The 17,544-nt window shown below is 37.6% G+C and overlaps 1 protein-coding gene across 2 annotated transcripts in view; it reads left to right on the top strand.

Moving 5' to 3' along the window:
- kcnab1b (potassium voltage-gated channel subfamily A regulatory beta subunit 1b) overlaps positions 1-17,544 on the top strand; it is a 43,637-nt gene that overhangs the window by 23,727 nt on the left and 2,366 nt on the right. Inside the window, exons 4-13 of one of the 2 annotated variants that reach the window (XM_057335072.1) lie at positions 1,219-1,256; positions 3,520-3,599; positions 4,017-4,061; positions 4,795-4,839; positions 5,042-5,085; positions 7,502-7,588; positions 15,913-15,998; positions 16,273-16,393; positions 16,716-16,810; positions 17,305-17,425. In XM_057335072.1, coding sequence (XP_057191055.1) covers positions 1,219-1,256; positions 3,520-3,599; positions 4,017-4,061; positions 4,795-4,839; positions 5,042-5,085; positions 7,502-7,588; positions 15,913-15,998; positions 16,273-16,393; positions 16,716-16,810; positions 17,305-17,425 — 762 coding nt within the window. The remainder of the gene's footprint in view (positions 1-1,218; positions 1,257-3,519; positions 3,600-4,016; positions 4,062-4,794; positions 4,840-5,041; positions 5,086-7,501; positions 7,589-15,912; positions 15,999-16,272; positions 16,394-16,715; positions 16,811-17,304; positions 17,426-17,544) is intronic. The other variant, XM_057335073.1, reaches the window with a different exon arrangement.

Below are 17,544 nucleotides of genomic sequence, written 5' to 3' on the forward strand. Positions count from 1 at the left end.
CGAAACACAAGAAAAGTGCCAAATGCCCCTTAATGCCGTGCAGGTGTCACCAAGGGAACGTAACACTTGCAGACGCCCACACTATTTACTCATTCATCCCACAACCTTTGGGCGCTGATCGCCATGGGAACAGCTGACGGGAGGTCAGCCCAGAGAAAGTTCATAAACACTGAACACACAGTCTGCGTATTATATAGGATGCCAGCCTAAGTCTGGCACCAACAATATTGAAAGCCAGGATGCCAGGGGCCTGCTGGAGTGATGCTCAACCCACCGTCGCTGAGATTTTGGGTGACGCTAGGTCTTTCTGACAGGGATGCGAGGCAGTGCATGTTACCTCGGTGACTGCAGAGTCCTGGCCTGACAGCAATGAATCATGGGTGTTTTTCAGACTGCCGAAATCATGAGTCAGGCCAAGAATAACCTCGGAAAAAAACAGGATCATTTTACTAAGAATCAACCTCATTAATGGCTCCATCCAAGAATGCATAGAACAAGAGTTTGGACGGCTAGTACACATACTAAAATAGTTTGTGACCTTCAATGAGTGTAGACTTTATAATCTAAAGATTTACATACTAAACAACCCTATATTTCTTACAGGTGAGTAACAAACATTCAGGGGAACAAAAAAGAAAACTTATTAGCTTTGCTCATGAATATTAATTTGGTTACGGATTTGCTGAAAGCCATAATATGATTACAACTGGCGACTAAAGCTGCTTGCTGTTTATTTCTTTGCATTATCTAATCTACACTTGTGAAAAGTTCATCTTAATGCCAGGAGTCTTAAAAGGCTTTCAAAAAGTTTCCCAGAAATACCATAGTCCATTTTTTGTCACGCTTAATTGTTGTAAGTTATGTGGGTTTACCCATCTCTGGAATCAAACATGTAGACTACAGCCATACAACTATAACTATACAATGTTACGTATAATACAGTAAATAATCAGGGAAACACATTGAACTTTGTACAAAACAGCCTTTGTATTCACAAAATAATATAAAAAGATTACATTTTTGATAAGATGGGTTTGCGTGAATTGTCTCGCAATGTTTACTATTGAGATTTTTAGTTTTTAGTCGTTTTCTGCACAGTCTGTCTATTTCTTCAGTATTAGACATGTGTTTAGACGTTTCTTTGACAGGAACAATCCCAATCTTCTTAAATAAATTGACTGGTTGACCTCACACATTCTCTCTTTTTTTCTCTTTTAGGCACGTGGGTGACGTTTGGTGGGCAGATCTCAGATGAGGTAAGTATCCCAAGGGGTTTTATTTAAAAGCTAAGCAATGTTTTAGTTACAAGGTCAACTTTAAACTGTCTTGGAAATATTCTACCATCCAAATTTTCATTTCAGATCAGCATTTATAGATGTAGTGTGGTCATTTCAGGCCAGTGTCTGTTGAATTTACACAAAATCAAACCTCAGGAGTGACAAAGTCATCCAACAGCAATGTGAAAGACTTACAGTATGCCAAGACACATAAAAACTGTGATCAAAATCAAGGTTATCACATAATCTTTTTTACTTTTCCTAAATATATTACTGTTGTATTGCTTAAAAGTGAATATGAACTTGATTTCTTTACAGTATTTGAGGTCTGAAAAATATATTTTCTGTTATTTTGACCTGTTTCTCCAGTTTTAGTTTTTTGCAAAAGTGCAAATAGAAACAATATTTTTATTTGAAATTTGGTAGAAATATTGTTAGCAGTTTACAGAATGAAACAAAAATGATAATTTTACCCCAACACATACATATAGATACTAATTTTTAAAATCAGAAAGAAAAAAAAATATATGCAAAAATAAAAAATAAATAAAAGTAATAAACCAATGTGATATTTAGTGTGTAAATATATATATATATATATATATATATTTTTTAAATAAAAATTAGTATTTTGGTATATTCAATATTATAAATATAGTTTTAGCATAATACATGACAGTTCTTATCCTGCCTCATTTTCAATAAACTTGCATTTTTGTCATAAAATGAAAATGACAAATTAACCAAAATAGGGAAGTGAACGTTGTAGTAAAGATCTGTGACAAAAATTGTTTTAAAAAAGTTTCAAAATCTTTACGATGTCAGTTTTATGACAGAATGCAGTATAAGATTTGAGTTGTAGTACAATTTACATGAATGCTTAATGACGTTTTAAGAAAAAGAATTCCCCAATTATGTATGTATGTGTACTACTGACACAGTTAATAGAAATTTAAATTAACTAGATAAAGAGTGGGAAATAATTAGGAATTCTAGAAGTTTAGGGTTTCTAGAAGTTTCTTTAGCACTTGGCATATATACACTCTAAAAATCGCTGGGGTTTTTTCAACCCAACATTCAGTCAAAAGGGCACAAACCCAGCAGTGTTGACACAGAAGAAAATTTATATATTTAACTCCAAATTAAACAAATAAGCCACCTGTACCACCTGTCAACTTTCCACAATTCTTTCTAAATTCAGCCTCACCATAGTCACATAATGAACAGAGTATAAGCATACTGTATGCGTTTGACAATCTCTGCAGAGAGGAAGGCTCCAAAACACATCACGCTGTGGTCTTCCTCATTATTCAAACAATATCATCATTCAGCCAGGGCTCCTGACACATAAACAGGGCAAATGCATGAGCACACTTACAGTTCTTACATCATCAAAGTCCCTCTGGCAACAACTTCCACGACAACCCCATGTTTCCCCAGAGGGAGAGTCTCATATATTGTCCAATCGTTTTTGTGTCCCCCTTGTCCAGTCAAATTATATGAGATGTGGACATCCCTGTTTTGCCCTCGTCCCCACATGTCGTAAATCATCCCATCAGCAGCTGAACAGACGGTTTTCCCTTGTCAGCCATCTAACACACAACTAAAGTGACAGAACGAATCACTGTCACTCATAGACAGCTCTCCATCACTGAGAGAAAGAGATTTTTTATTTACTGTATACAGTATATCAAATTCTACTTCAACACTTTCAATGGAAAAAAATGAACAGATGATCTCGTTTCATAATTTAATTAGTTTGGTTATTGGTAACATAACTGCACGTGACTCAATATTATAACAGCTTGTGCTTTTAAGTGTTGAAGATGGATTCATCTCACGTCACCGTAACCTGTATTGCTATATATAAAAGGATTACCGTAAAGCATACATTTATAAAGCAGTCATGCATAATCATAATCTTCTGTTAACATGCACACAAATGCCATTATATTCAATTGTGCATCTGCCAGAAAATCTGTTCGCTTTTACTGCATTGTGTTCCAAGAGACTTGTTTTTGCTTCTTAGCTCATTGGATTGGTTTTAAAGAATAAATCCAACATCATTTTGTGAGGATTGTGTTTAAAACAGGAACAATGTATCCATTGGGAAAACCAGACCTTTTTTATGTGAGTCAGTTTATCATGTTGTAGCCAAAAATGCTGCTAAATTTTATTTTTATTTTATTATTTCATTTTATTTATTTTTATTTTATTTTTATAATGTGTGTGTGTTTTGCAGGTGGCAGAGCAGCTTATGACTATAGCTTATGAAAATGGGGTCAACCTCTTTGATACTGCAGAGGTGTACGCGGCTGGAAAGTGAGTTTGACCTTTGACACATTTTAGCCTGTTTTACACCCCCAACTACACTGCTTGTCTGCCTATGTGCCTTAGTTATGTAACCCTGTTCTTTTGCTTACAATTTGCTGCTGCCGTGCACAAAAAGTGCACAAATTTCCCTTTTAGCACACGTGAATTTTTCTCCTGCTTTCTGTGGGCAGTAAGTACTGTTCAGTGTTAACTGTGTCAGGCTAACAGCGTTGACTTGTGAATCTGGTGATTTCTGTTATGATTCTTATGTCCGCAGAGAGTAAGTGTCTGATATGTACTGACAGTTGTTTTAAGTGTGCGGTACTGTAGTGATGTAATTGTTTAGTGAATCTGCCCTACAGTTTAAACTCATTTTCTTATTGCAAAACCCTTAAACTCACAATGAGTATTTTTTCATTTTTGCAGAGCAGAAATAATCCTAGGAAACATTATCAAGAAGAAGTGTTGGAGGTACTGTGTGTGTGTGTGTGTGTGCGTGTGTTCATGTTTGTATATCCCGGTGGGGACCTAAACCTGAAAGCACACCAACACATGGGGACTCGTGTCACCGTGGGGACCAAAATTGAGGTCCCCATGGGCAAAAAAGCTTATAAATTGTACAGAACAATATTTTTTCAAAATCTAAAAATGCAAAAAGTGTTCTATGATCTTTAGGTTTAGGGGTAGGGTTAGGGGATAAAATATACAGTTTGTACATTATAAAAAACATTACGCCTATGGACTGTCCCCACGGAGATGGTAAACCAGACATATGCGTGCGTGTGCGTGTGTGTGTGCGTGTGTGTGTGTGGACATGTTTTTATATCCCGGTGGGGAACTAAACCTGAATGCACACCAACACATGGGGACTCGTGTCACCGGACCCATCGGCAAAAAAGCTTATAAATTGTACAGAACAATATTTTTTCTAAATCTAAAAATGCAAAAAGTGTTCTATGATCTTTAGGTTTAGGGGTAGGGTTAGGGGACAGAATATACAGTTTGTACAGTATAAAAAACATTACGGCTCTGGACTGTCCCCACAGAGATAATAAACCAGACATGTGTGTGTGTGTGTGTGTACTGATGTCACATCTTATCATTTATGTTACTCCGAAATACAGTCAGCATTTTTAAAAAGTGTAGCTGAGGAATCAGGCATACCATAATATTAATGTGTGTGTGTGTGTGTGTGTATGTACAGGAGATCCAGTCTGGTCATCACAACCAAGCTGTACTGGGGAGGAAAGTAAGTGTTTAGTGAAGTGAATACACTCATTCATACATACAATAACTCATGGGCATCCATCCATCTATTCATAGTTACCCCATCTCTCTCTCTCTCTCTCTCTCTCTCTCTCTCTCTCTCTCTCGCTATTTGTCCATGCATAGTATAATCTATTTAGTCTCTTTTCATTTCTTTCCTTTCTTACTCTTTTTTTTTTTCCAAGGGCAGAAACAGAGCGTGGGCTGTCGAGAAAGCACATTATAGAAGGTAGATATTCTTCTTTCTTCTAATTCCTCTGTCGTTTGTAATTGACCTGAACCTTCTTTCTTTTCTTTCTCGTTCTCTTATTGATTTTCTGTCTCGCTGCAGTACTCTGTGTGTGGCCTCATTCCTAATAAAAGCTCAGCACCCACACTGTCATTCTTAAACAGTGTGAGATTCTCTCTCTCTCTCTCTCTCTCTCTCTCTCTCTCTCTCTCTCTCTCTCTCTCTCTCTCTCTCTCTCTGTCTCGCTCTCTCTCTCTCTCTCTGTGTCTCTCTCTCTCTCTCTGTCTGTCTGTCCTCTCTCTCTCTCTCTGTCCTCTCTCTCTCTCTGTCCTCTCTCTCTCTCTGTCCTCTCTCTCTCTCTCTCTCTCTCTCTCTCTCTCTCAGTCTGCCTTCATAAATTCTGTATATAATGTATATAAATGCATAAATGTACTGCATAAAAACGAGAGTAAAAACAAAATAAATTTACCTGAAAAGTGAATTTGCGTTTAGAGAATATATTTTGAATTAAGCGTATTAAATGTATTTTTCTTGTTTCAAGCATAAATCCAACATAATTCAGGAGGTTTTATGCCTGAAATGAGAAGAACCAATTGCCAGTGCTGTAAAGTTTCATTCGAGATATACGTATGGTCTAAAAACAGGTACATTTGTCTTGTTTTGAGGATGTTTTCCTTAAAATCTTTATTTCTTGCAGTTTATATGTTTTTTTACCATTAGGCTTATACAGTATGTTCCTGGTACAGTATATAAACACACATACAGTATATTATCTGAAAATCAAAAGATCTATTTGAATGCTTAATAAGAGAAAAAATGTTGATTTTTGGCTGAGAAAAGAAAGTATTCATATTCTGGTTTATCCCTTTAAAGGGATACTCCACCCAAAAATGAAAATTCTGTCATGAAGTTGTTCCAAGCCTATAAATTGCTATATAACATTTGTTCTGTTGAACACAAATAAAGATTTTTGGGAAAATGTTTTTAAGTCACATTTCTGAGACATCATTGACTACCAAAATGGTAGTCAAAGGTGCCCTAGAACTGTTTGATTTCCTAAATTCTTCAAAATATCTAAGTTTGACGATACAGTTATTTTTCCTACTATGTCAATTATGTCCCAGAAATGTCAGTTGCTAACATTCTTCCAAAAATCTTTCTTTTCATCAGAACAAAGAAATTTATACAGGTTTGAAACAATTTGAGGATGAGTAATTCATGACAGAATTTTCATTTATGGGTGGAGTATCCCTTTAAGGTTGACCACTGATTAAAAGTTTGTAATGTTATTTCTGTTTCATATTCACATAAATGTCTCTGTTGGTATTTCATTAAACCAGTCAGAAAAAAACTATTTCCATCATACACATACTCTGTTTATTTCCCTGTTGCATTCTCAAATTCTCAAAAAAAATCTCTCATCTGCCTCTGCTTCTCACCAGCATCTATGTGTTTGTTTGACATGGATTGTGGGCTAGAAAAGAATTTCTCTTTATATTCCCGCCCCCTGCTAAATATATCACAGGCCAAAAAAAATCCATTTGATTTGTGCCCTGGTGGATACGAGAATGCTACAGTGACCACGGGCCAGATCAATAAATATGGGATTAGCTAGATTACAGTTTCTTGTGACAAGAATTGTGGCGTCTGGCAGATTTATTTCAGTCTGTGATCCAACTATTACACCTGTGTCTGACAACTTTGTTGTCTCTTTCTCTCTGCCAAGATTTCTTGGCATGACTTCAAAGAATCACAAAATGCTAGTGCATTACTACACAGTACATGAACATGAAACTAATCTGAGTATTAAGTGGTAGGTTAAAGTGGCAATATTGTAAGAACAATTCATGCTGCATATTACAAACAAGTTTTCTGTTTTCTCTCTCTCTAAATGTGAGTCATCAGTGTCATCCGCTCACATCTGCAAACATGCATTCGTCTAATCGTCTCTCATCCTGTCATGCATTTCCTTTTTCCTCTCTTTCTTCTCTCATCCCTCCATCTCTTTTCACACCGACTGTCAGCTAGTAGCATAAGAACGGCTGTACGTCCTGTTCTTTATTTCTCATGTTGCTTAGGAAATCTTGTATGTTCAAAAATAGTTCAAATTCTCTTTATCATTCAGTCACCTAGATGTGACATCAAACCTGTATGACTTTATTTTTGGGGGGGGAATCATGTATAAATGACACATTTGTATTTGAATATTGCAGGCGTTATGTTGATCCTCATGACTTTAGTGGTTACAGTTCTGCATCTGTAATGGCATTAAACACACATGTATTGCAAAAACATCTGCATTTGTAAAAGTCTTTACAAAGAATGTATGTAGTTCAAAATTAAATAATGTGAAATAGTTAGATATAGAAGATATAAATCAGAAATAAAATCTCTCTCCCTCTCTCTCTCTCTGTAGGTCTGAAGGGATCTTTGCAGAGGTTACAGCTGGAGTATGTGGACGTGGTTTTTGCCAATCGCCCCGACAGTAACACACCTATGGAGGGTAGGTGAGACGGTCTGTGTAACCTAGTGAACCGGTTGCTTGTGTGTAAAATGAAATGTAGGGTGCTATTTCTACACATCTCAGTAATATCCTAATCCCAGTGTAACCTCTATCTTATCTTTCCATATCTAAAGCCCTGCAGAGCTCAGGACCCCCTCCCTTTGACTCATCTCTCTCTTTTACTCTCTCTGAGCGGGATTAGAGAATTGCCCATGGGGTACATGGGGTATTTTTAAGATTTTCTTTTCCTGTTGTGCCTCTAAATTCAAACCATCTATCTCACACAGGCACATGCGATTACCTAACTAAATGCCAGTACCATTTGACTACAGACTATCCCCTTAACCCAGCGCCTTACAGCATTTTTTTGCTGAAATATATAAAGCAAATAGAGATATCTGCTTAGATGCTCATGCTTCTACATCTTGTATTCTCACTCACCTTCTATAGGGTTTCTCAGATGCTGCATTGAAAAGTCTTTACAACATTCCTCGCGAAATTCTCTCAGGGCCAATTTATCTAGGCTATACGCCCCTATATACGCATTGATGAATTATATCTCTCAACTCCTGCTATAATTGTACACTACACAGTACAGTATATCAACAATTCTGTCACGTTTGTCTGTTTCTTTTTCCTTCCGAAGCATTTTTGGAGAAAGATCTGACACAATGATGATGCTTAATTGAAACATAACTGACAATTCAATAACGTCTCGTGCAGAGCGACCCTCTCAGCACTATAGTTTTCCTCTGGGCAGAAGTCTGCCCTTATTTGTCTGCACGAGCACATGCCTTATCAACCCGTAAACACATTTTACATTACAAGCTCGGCACAGCAACTCATCTAGTTCATAGGGATTATCTGAAGAGGAAAACCTCTATACACATCAGAAGCTTACAGACGCTGCTTCGCCCTGCTTGAGGGGAAGAGCGGAAAATATATCAAAGAATTGAGTTCAGAGCTGAGTTGAGACACAACTGAGTTCAGTCTAAATGATGTGGAGTGCGTTCTTGGCGCGTACTGTTCTTGTGGGAGCGTGATGATAATAGGGCACTTTATTAAAAGAACATTGTAGAAGAACTGAGAGTAAAGAGCTCATTTCGCTACCCGTGGGAGACCTGCGGTGTTGTGTTGGCCTCGCTTCCTTCCTCTGCGTGATGGACATGAGCGCATCAAAGTGGTGCTGATGCTAAATTTGTGTAATTTGGCTTTGAAGGAGTGTTTTTCTCGATTGCTTGTAACTTAACTAAGAAATTAAAATCATGTCTTAAGAAATACTCTTAAAATGGAAGCAGAAATGTGCAGTTTGTATTTTTGTAATAAAAAATGTAAATATTGATCTGTAAGCATGTCTAAATCATGCTTGTTGTGCATCTTGTGGTAAGACTTTTGTATTTAGCCATTACATTTTAAATGAACAGGATTTTTGTTGTTGTTGTTATAGTCGTTTTTTATTTTCTGTGGTATTATATTAGGGACAAAATCTTTAAAGGTGCAGTGAACTGGCTGTTTTTACTGTTTTATACTATTTTCTGATGTCTACTTATGACGTTCGCGTGGTTTTTACATTCGGAAACATCAATAAGTAATAGGTTATTTTCTACCCTGGTTTTGAGGCCGGCTGGAGAAATGCTTGGTTTTTAAGGGCGGGCCGCATAGAAGACTTGGAAGTAAACGCCCACTGCTATGATTGGATAGCAGCTTGCATAGTTGACTTAGTTGGAGCCTTCTGTGAATTTGGTTAGACACGTAACGTTGCGTAGCGTGATTTTACTCAAATTTACGGACTTAGTTCCCGGATGTGATGGCAAGGCTTTGCGTATAGTTTGTATAGCCTATAGTTGTGTGGTGTTTAGTGATATATGACCGTACCTGTCAACATTTAAGACCCGCAAACTGAACAGAAGATCACCGCGATCGCGGGTCTCAAATGTTATAGTTTTCATGATAAATAAACAAACGGTAAACTCCCGGCCAAAATGACCCAGCACCAGAAACACTTCAAAACAGCCTCCATTATTCGCAAACGGTGGATAAAACCTTGAAAAATGATATATGAGCCCGCCAAATCACAGAGATGCCGATTACAATTATTACAACTGACTAGAGGTCCCCAGGTAATACTATCAGGGCATATCAAGCGATCTCTAACAAAGCAATAGTGACGCATAGTACCAATATGTTTTACTCACATAAGATTGCTGCGCCATTCCTATCGGATCCAATATTGACGGCACAGCACTGCTTTTTAATTTTAGTCTCTCCGCAAAGGCTTGTTCAAGGAATCCGCGTTGAAATGAAGCGAACAAATGCTCAATGTTTTCCCCACGTGAGCTGGAACGTCTTTAAAAATGAACTTCAACGACACATTCCTACTGTCGGAATCCGAAGGAAGGTTATGCAGCGACTGTGTTTTTCCACAACCAGACACTGCACAGTATTTTGCGATCTTTAACGGCATGATGCTTACACTCTCTCTATCTGGTTCCGTGCAGCTTGTGTTCAGTACTGTCATGCGCAAACCAGTGGGCAGGGCTCGAGAAGTAGGCGTTGATATTCTTCTGTGGAGGCGGTTTTCAACCTATGACGTCATAGATAGGTGCATTCCAGGACCTGCCGTTCGCTGGGCCTCGTGTCAATAACAGTTGTTATTTCAGTAACAAGGGCGTTTTCTGGTCTGACACTTACAGGATGTTTGCTTGAATACGATTCCCTCTTATATAACAAAAGCTTGGGTTAAAATTGTGGTCCTAGTTCACTGCACCTTTAAAGGGATAGTTCACCCAAAAACTCACCATCAGGTTGTTCCAAACCTGTATACATTTCTTTGTTCTGATGAACACAAAGGTAACCAAAGACAGTAACCAAAGGAACCATACAGATCTCATCCCCCATTGATTCCCATAGTATTTATTTTCCCTACTGTGGCAGTAAAGGGTAGATGACATCTGTTTGGTCACTGACATTCTTCAAAGTATCTTTCTTTACGTTTAGCAGAACAAATACATGTATACAGGTTTGGAACAATTTGAGGGTGAGTAAATGATGACAGAATTTTAATTTTTGGGTGAACTATTCCTTTAATGCTTTAATGGTTTGCAACATTTGTTGACATACAATAAACACCACAACATTGGACACCAACGCTGACTGTTTTTCCTCAAACCTCAAATGACCTGTTTGTGTTCTAGTGGTTCACATCAATCCATAGTAGAGATATTAAAGTCACAAATCAAAATCATAAAGCACCTGTCTCTCTTACTCTCTGTCACACACATACACGAAAATTAAATCAGGATAACGCAACTACATTTGCCACAGAATGACCAAACCTTTACAAAAATGTTCTTTCATGACCATATTAATGTACCACAGTATTTACTCTTAGGACACTTTACCATGTCCCAATTGTACCAAGTCCTCAGCCCATTTTTCCACGTCTAAGATCATAAATAAATTAGCTTCAGGTTGGTAGTCCAAAGCATTGTTCTTTTTTATTTCTGGGTTTCTTTCCACCAGAGCCTTGCTTTCGATTTCAACCGGAAATCAGCATATTGGGTTCAAATGTGCTACTGAATTGCAAGTAGATATACTCTAAACCTGATTTGTTTGCTAAGCATTGTGGGTAATTCGGCTTGCTGCCTTGTCGTGGTGCATCTGAGGTAATGTGAGCTTGTTAAAATGACTCTAAAATGTTCAAAGTGTTCGCAGTGATGGATGTCCTCTCGCCCACTGACACATGTGGCAGCTGCACTAATTTAACCCCAGATACTTTCATCATATTCGATTAGTGCTTCAGGGTTCTGCTGTTCGGATGATCTGGGACACCTGGCGAAATGAGGTGGACCTCAGAGTACCTAGTGCGAGTTAAAGTGAGCTATTCAAAAGTTTGCTGAACAAAACACAATTTTCTTTCACACCGAAATGAGCGAAATCCCCCTGGCTTCCTTTGTTTTTGTCTTTCTCTTTCTTGTCTCGAGCAGATGTATTGTTATGCTGTGCTGACTTTCTCTTCGTTCTCTCTCCTACCGTTCTCACCCACACAATCGTGTTTCTCTTCATTCGGAGTTCGTAATAAGAGAGTGGGTGTGAGCTTTCATTTCCATTATGCGCTGAGGTATGGCTGCTATTTTCTTCTCCTCTGTTCTTTTCTCCCCTCTTCACTTCTCTCTTTTAAATTGTTGTCTTGTGTAGCCTGACCTTTCACTGGGAAAAAATGTCTGACTGACACACGAGACGACCAATCACAGTCCGTTTCGTTTTAATGTGCTGTTAGGGAACGAGGTTGTCGAGGTTGTTATATTGTACTACAATAATAGGTGTACGTGAATTAAATTAAATATTGTGAGGACATAAAATTGACCCATTTTATTTACATTAGTGAATATATACATAGCCTATTTTGTGTGATATCCGAGAGGAACGTTTATGCTCAAATGTTGCTCTTTCATTGCTCAGAAGATTTGATGGATTGAAGTATCAATTTATGCCGTGTCTGAAACCGCTCCACCGCTCACTCCTTCACTATTCCCTATCTAGCAAATGACATTGGAAGAAGTGAATGAAAATAAGTGAACGATTTCGGACACTGGCGTAATATAACCTGCATCTGACAGTACTGTAGCGGACATTCAACATAACGGTTATATTACACCTGTGTGGCTTCATGGATTGCTTATTAAAATGGTCAAGTTTATTTTCACCTTATTTGTCAAGTTTTCGTAGTAGTTTTTAATAAAGAGAACAAAACAAGTGTTTGCCACGTTTATTTACTTTAACGTTTAGTACAATTATTTAATATATTTAAAATAAAGTACCACAGTCTATAACATTCATTTAATCTGTTTATTCTCAAAAACACGAAAATAACTGTCAACAAGAACAAACACAAGTGTATAAACGTGCATTCGTGGCATTAACGGTCACTCTCATCCAGCCGATTCTAATCAAGCGGTCATCGCGTGTTGTATCATGGGAAATAGTGAGTGAGCAAGTGTACATCGAATATACACTCAAAATCAAAGTGCATTGTGGGTAAAAAGAGTGAACGAATGTAGGGAATGGTTTCTGGCGGACCCCCAATATAGTGCACTATATAGGAGATATGGAGCTGTTTCAGACACAGCCTTAGTCTAAAATGTTTCTCCTAAAATTGAAATAAAAACAAAATTGTTGAATTGAGACAATTGTTAAAACACATGAAGAGTGTGGAGTTGTAAAATAAATGTAGATTGTATAGACAAAATAATCTGGATTTGGGTCAATTTGGTGAATAATATTGAAATCTTCAATTATCTTTGACTTTAGATTGCCGACTTGACAAATCTGAGCTCAGTTTGAGACAATGTTGAGATCTATTCTAAAACTCTCATGGAGACATTTAAGTTTTCTAGGCTTTATTTCAGGAGAAATATCTCAGATGCAGGAGCTTTAATCTCATTAATGTGTAAGGCAAATAACTGAGATATTAAAGACATCTCATATGTGATTTTTCTTTCTTCTGGAATGCTTAAAGGGACAGTTCGCCCAAAAATGAAAATTCTGGCATCATTTACTCACCCTCAGGTTGTTCCAAACCTTTATAAATGTCTTTGTTCTGCTGAACACAAAAGATATTTGGAAAAATGTCAGTAACCAAACAGATCTTATCTCCATTGACTCCCGTATTTATTTTTCCTAAAATGGTAGTAAAAGGGAGATGAGAACTGTTTGGTTACTGACATTCTTTAAATATCTTTGTGTTCAACAGAACAAAGATATTTACACACGGAACAACACGAGGGTGAGTAAATGATGACAAAATTTTCATTTTTGGGTGAACTTTCGCTTTTAGATAGCCGCACTCGGACATCCCTGATTTGCTGCTGTCAGAAGAAGAGCAACCCTTAGATTTTATTAAATGATGGCATGTGTGATGTGTGAAGATGAAATGCCAAGTCAGTGGACACATACACAGCCCAGATCATGGCAGAGTAAGGGCCATAGTGAAATGCCTCGGGCCAAACACACATCGAAAACTAGCCGATGATGAGGCTGAGAAAAGCAACCATGTGAATTTGAAAATGTCCCCTCGCTGAAGAATCCAAATGTTAAAGCAATAAAGTTACTTTATGAGAGCCAATCTGGTACTAGATGCTCTTGCCCAAAAGCTAAGAGTAACAACTACAGCTGAACCCAGAACAGCAGTAAACGGCTGGAGCGTGTCAGAGCAGATGGTCTTCCTGTTGGCAGCCAGAGCGGCGCTCAAACATCACACTGACATCATACATGCATGTCTAACAAAAAAATCGTTTTCATAATGTATTGTTTAAAACTGATTAAGATTTGGATAAATGTTGAGTACCAATATAACAATTGTGTTTTGATGTTAAAAACAAAAAACAATCAATTCAAGGTGTATTCTTAAGTTTTATCTTTTAATCAGTTTTTCATTCTGGTGAACATAAAATTGATGCATTTGGGAGATGATTTCATCCGAAGCGATTTGTGTACGATACACAAGTGCTTCCCAGAAATCGAATACCAAAAACTGATTTTGTAAAATGTAAAGTTTGTACAGATTATAGCCATGCTATTTAGTTGACCCTTTGTGTCTTAAAGCTTTATTTGTTAGTTCATAAATTCGGATTCCTGAACAAGAAGCTAAGCTTTAATGTTAAGCATCAATAACATGACATCCTGAGTATTTCTGGGTATTTCTTAGTAATGAATTGCTGGTCCAGCTGTTTATTTTCACGCATTGTTTTCGAACCCAATTCACTACAGGAATTATGCAAATCAATGCCACAAATGGTAATGGTGCAAACACTAAATTTGTGCTGATTGCAACACACGCTGAGCATTTCCCGAGCTGACGGGCTGCATTGAACCACAATCTGGCACACTTTGCTGGAACGGTATACAGCATCGCTCTATCTCTTCGAACTAGGTGCCGTCTTCAAAAAGCAAAAGAGCGCTTGTGCCTGGATATATGCCCAGTTAAATTGCTCTTTTCATTATTTGATTGTCATTTGATAAATTACTGCTGCCATGATCACCTATAGAAAATGTACACAAACATCAGTTTTAAATAGAATTCTATTTACCGCAAGACTTCCATAGCCGGTGATTGCTTCAGGTATAATGACCCTTAGTTGCATAGAAAGTGTTGTTTATCTAGAAATGAATGACAGTGATTTATTTAAAAGGTGCAGTAAGCGTTTTTCTTTGGGAATGCCAAACATAAAATGTTTCTACTACCTGAAAGATATTACTGGAATATATTGGATGAAAAAGAGGAGAGGCCTGAGCTTTTTTACTTAGGCAACTAACCAATCAGAAGCATTCTTAGAACCATTTTGTTTTGAAAACAGACATCAGACTGGCTAACATGTATTTTGAGGGTGTGGATTTAGTTGAGGTCAGTTAGTCATTAAATACCATAAACTAACGAACATTTCTTAAAAATGTGCACTTTTTTGAATGAGGAGTTAATAACTTCCTAGTCACTCCATCTCACCTTTTCTTATATTGAAAAAATATATATTTAAGTGTATTCCAAATAAATTAAACAATATGTTTTTACCTTGCAACTTTATAAAAACTTTAGAATGGCATGTTGTGTTGTTTTCCTTAAATATATAATTTAGAGAACTGTTAAAATGTTAAACATTATGATGTGCTATGTGTGTGTGATCCTAAAAAACGTTGTCATTCTGACTCACGGTAGAAATTCCTTTCATGTATAATCCTGTTAAATAAGATGACTGTGAAATAGCTCAGCTTTTTAACATTATTAGCATTTATCCTTGTGTTATACTGTACATGTCCAGCAGGAGAGGATGATGACAGTGCCATCTAATGGTGACCAGACACACAGACCTTTTACCCCCAACAGCCCCATTCATCAACAGCCATCCAAAATGTGTTGCTGTTTATGCAAATTACACTGGATATGTTGTTCACTTGTAAATGTTTTGAATCGAAAACAGGACTTGGAAACACCTAACAAGTGAATTTATTTATAAATCAAGTCCGGGTCATTTAGTGAAAGTAAAGTAATTTGCAACTATCGTATGGTGGAATTTAAATGCAATTGTGAAATACGGTAGTATTAACACAAGTTTGAATGTTACATGCAAATAGACTTTGTGCAATTATTCATAAGATGTTACTAGTAACAGGTACCAATACAGGTTGATATAACCAAAGAAATCAACAGGAACATATCTCCAAGTGCTCCTTTGGTCTTCTTATGGACTGTATCTCTGGCACAGAGGATCTGATTAAGCAAAATCTTTCTAAAATGACCTGATGTTTTTGTCTGTGGTTGTGTATTTCAGAAATAGTGAGAGCCATGACTCATGTCATTAATCATGGCATGTCCATGTACTGGGGAACATCACGCTGGTCAGCGATGGAGATCATGGTGAGTGAGCATGCATGATATTCCCATGATTCTCTGTTTATAACCCTGACGTTCTGTGCACTCTTTACCATTTATTTGCTTACAATCCTTATCATGTCATTTTTTATAAAGCCTTTTGATAACAACAGTTGTTTTTTGCTGCTGTTTTTGAGTGCATGTGATATTGTGAGTGGGTTTGGTCTGAATGTTGGGGGTGTGAAGACTGATGGGAAATAATGAGATTTTAGTTTATTTGTGCCCATGCTCTCTCTCCCTTTCTCTTGCTCACTCACAGGAGGCGTACTCGGTAGCGAGACAGTTTAATCTGATTCCTCCCGTGTGCGAACAGGCAGAGTATCATTTATTTCAGAGGGATAAAGTAGAGATGCAATTGCCTGAGCTTTACCATAAAATAGGTAAGAATACACAAATACACTGAAAAAATAAGTAGCATTTGGGGGTCCTCAGATTTCCATGCTAACAGAACTTCTTTAGCCCTCCCTCGCAGTCTTCAGGAATTTGGAAAAATAATCTGGATTGGAAAACAGAACCTGCAAGAACTTTAAGAGTTCAAATAGGGCACCTAAAGGTTCTTCAAAGGGCAATCTGAGCAACCCCATGTGGCCTTTAAGTTTTTTTATAATTTTTATAATTTTTACATTTCACGTTTATCATGTGCACATACAGTAAGCATGCATGATTAAAATATGACTTTTTCTTTTTTTACTTGCCTTTTAGGGGTTGGCGTGGTCTCCTGGTCTCCTCTGGCCTGTGGGATCATCACAGGAAAGTATGAGAACGGCATCCCAGAATCCTCCAGGGCCTCTTTGAAGGTACTTGGCTGTTGCTGAAGCATCGTATCTCCAGACAGATGGATGAAGATCTGTTGAGTTAAAACAGTGCCAGACATTTGTAAAATAAGTAAACAAAATTATTTATTCTCCAAAAATGCAGAACCAGAATAGTACTGATGTGATTCAACATCTCAAATTCTTACAATTTAATACAGAAAAACATATTTGCAACTTGCAAACACAAACCTATCATTCAACCCAACCTGACAGCAAGCTATTGCTGCAGATTTTAATATAATACCATTTCAGCACATTGGCCTGATGTATCTTGTATAGGGATTCAGAATTACGATCATTAACCCTGTCTGTTCATAGATGACACCTACACAGGTCTAAAATGAGCTTTTCATTAGAATCCACATCCATAAGCTATACCTCAGCTCCAGCTTTAGCTACGGGGGTGACATTGGCAGCTCTGTCAGGCCAGGTTTGCTGTGTGGGGCTGCATCACCATCTCTCTTGTCTCCATGCAGTCATACCAGTGGCTGAAAGAGAAGATTCTGAGTGAGGATGGCAGAAAGCAGCAGGCAAAGCTCAAGGAACTGACCCACATTGCTGAGAAGCTCAGCTGTACGCTGCCACAGCTTGCCATCGGTAGGTCAAAAGACTTTCGCCCATTCACACTTAACTGTCATGGCGGGCCACATAATTATCACAGACACCGAGAATCATAGGAATGCTCAGTGGATAATAGGAATTACATGATGTAACTT

Source organism: Triplophysa rosa, linkage group LG5 (assembly GCF_024868665.1).
Source record: "Triplophysa rosa linkage group LG5, Trosa_1v2, whole genome shotgun sequence".
NCBI classification, from domain to species: Eukaryota; Metazoa; Chordata; class Actinopteri; order Cypriniformes; family Nemacheilidae; genus Triplophysa; species Triplophysa rosa.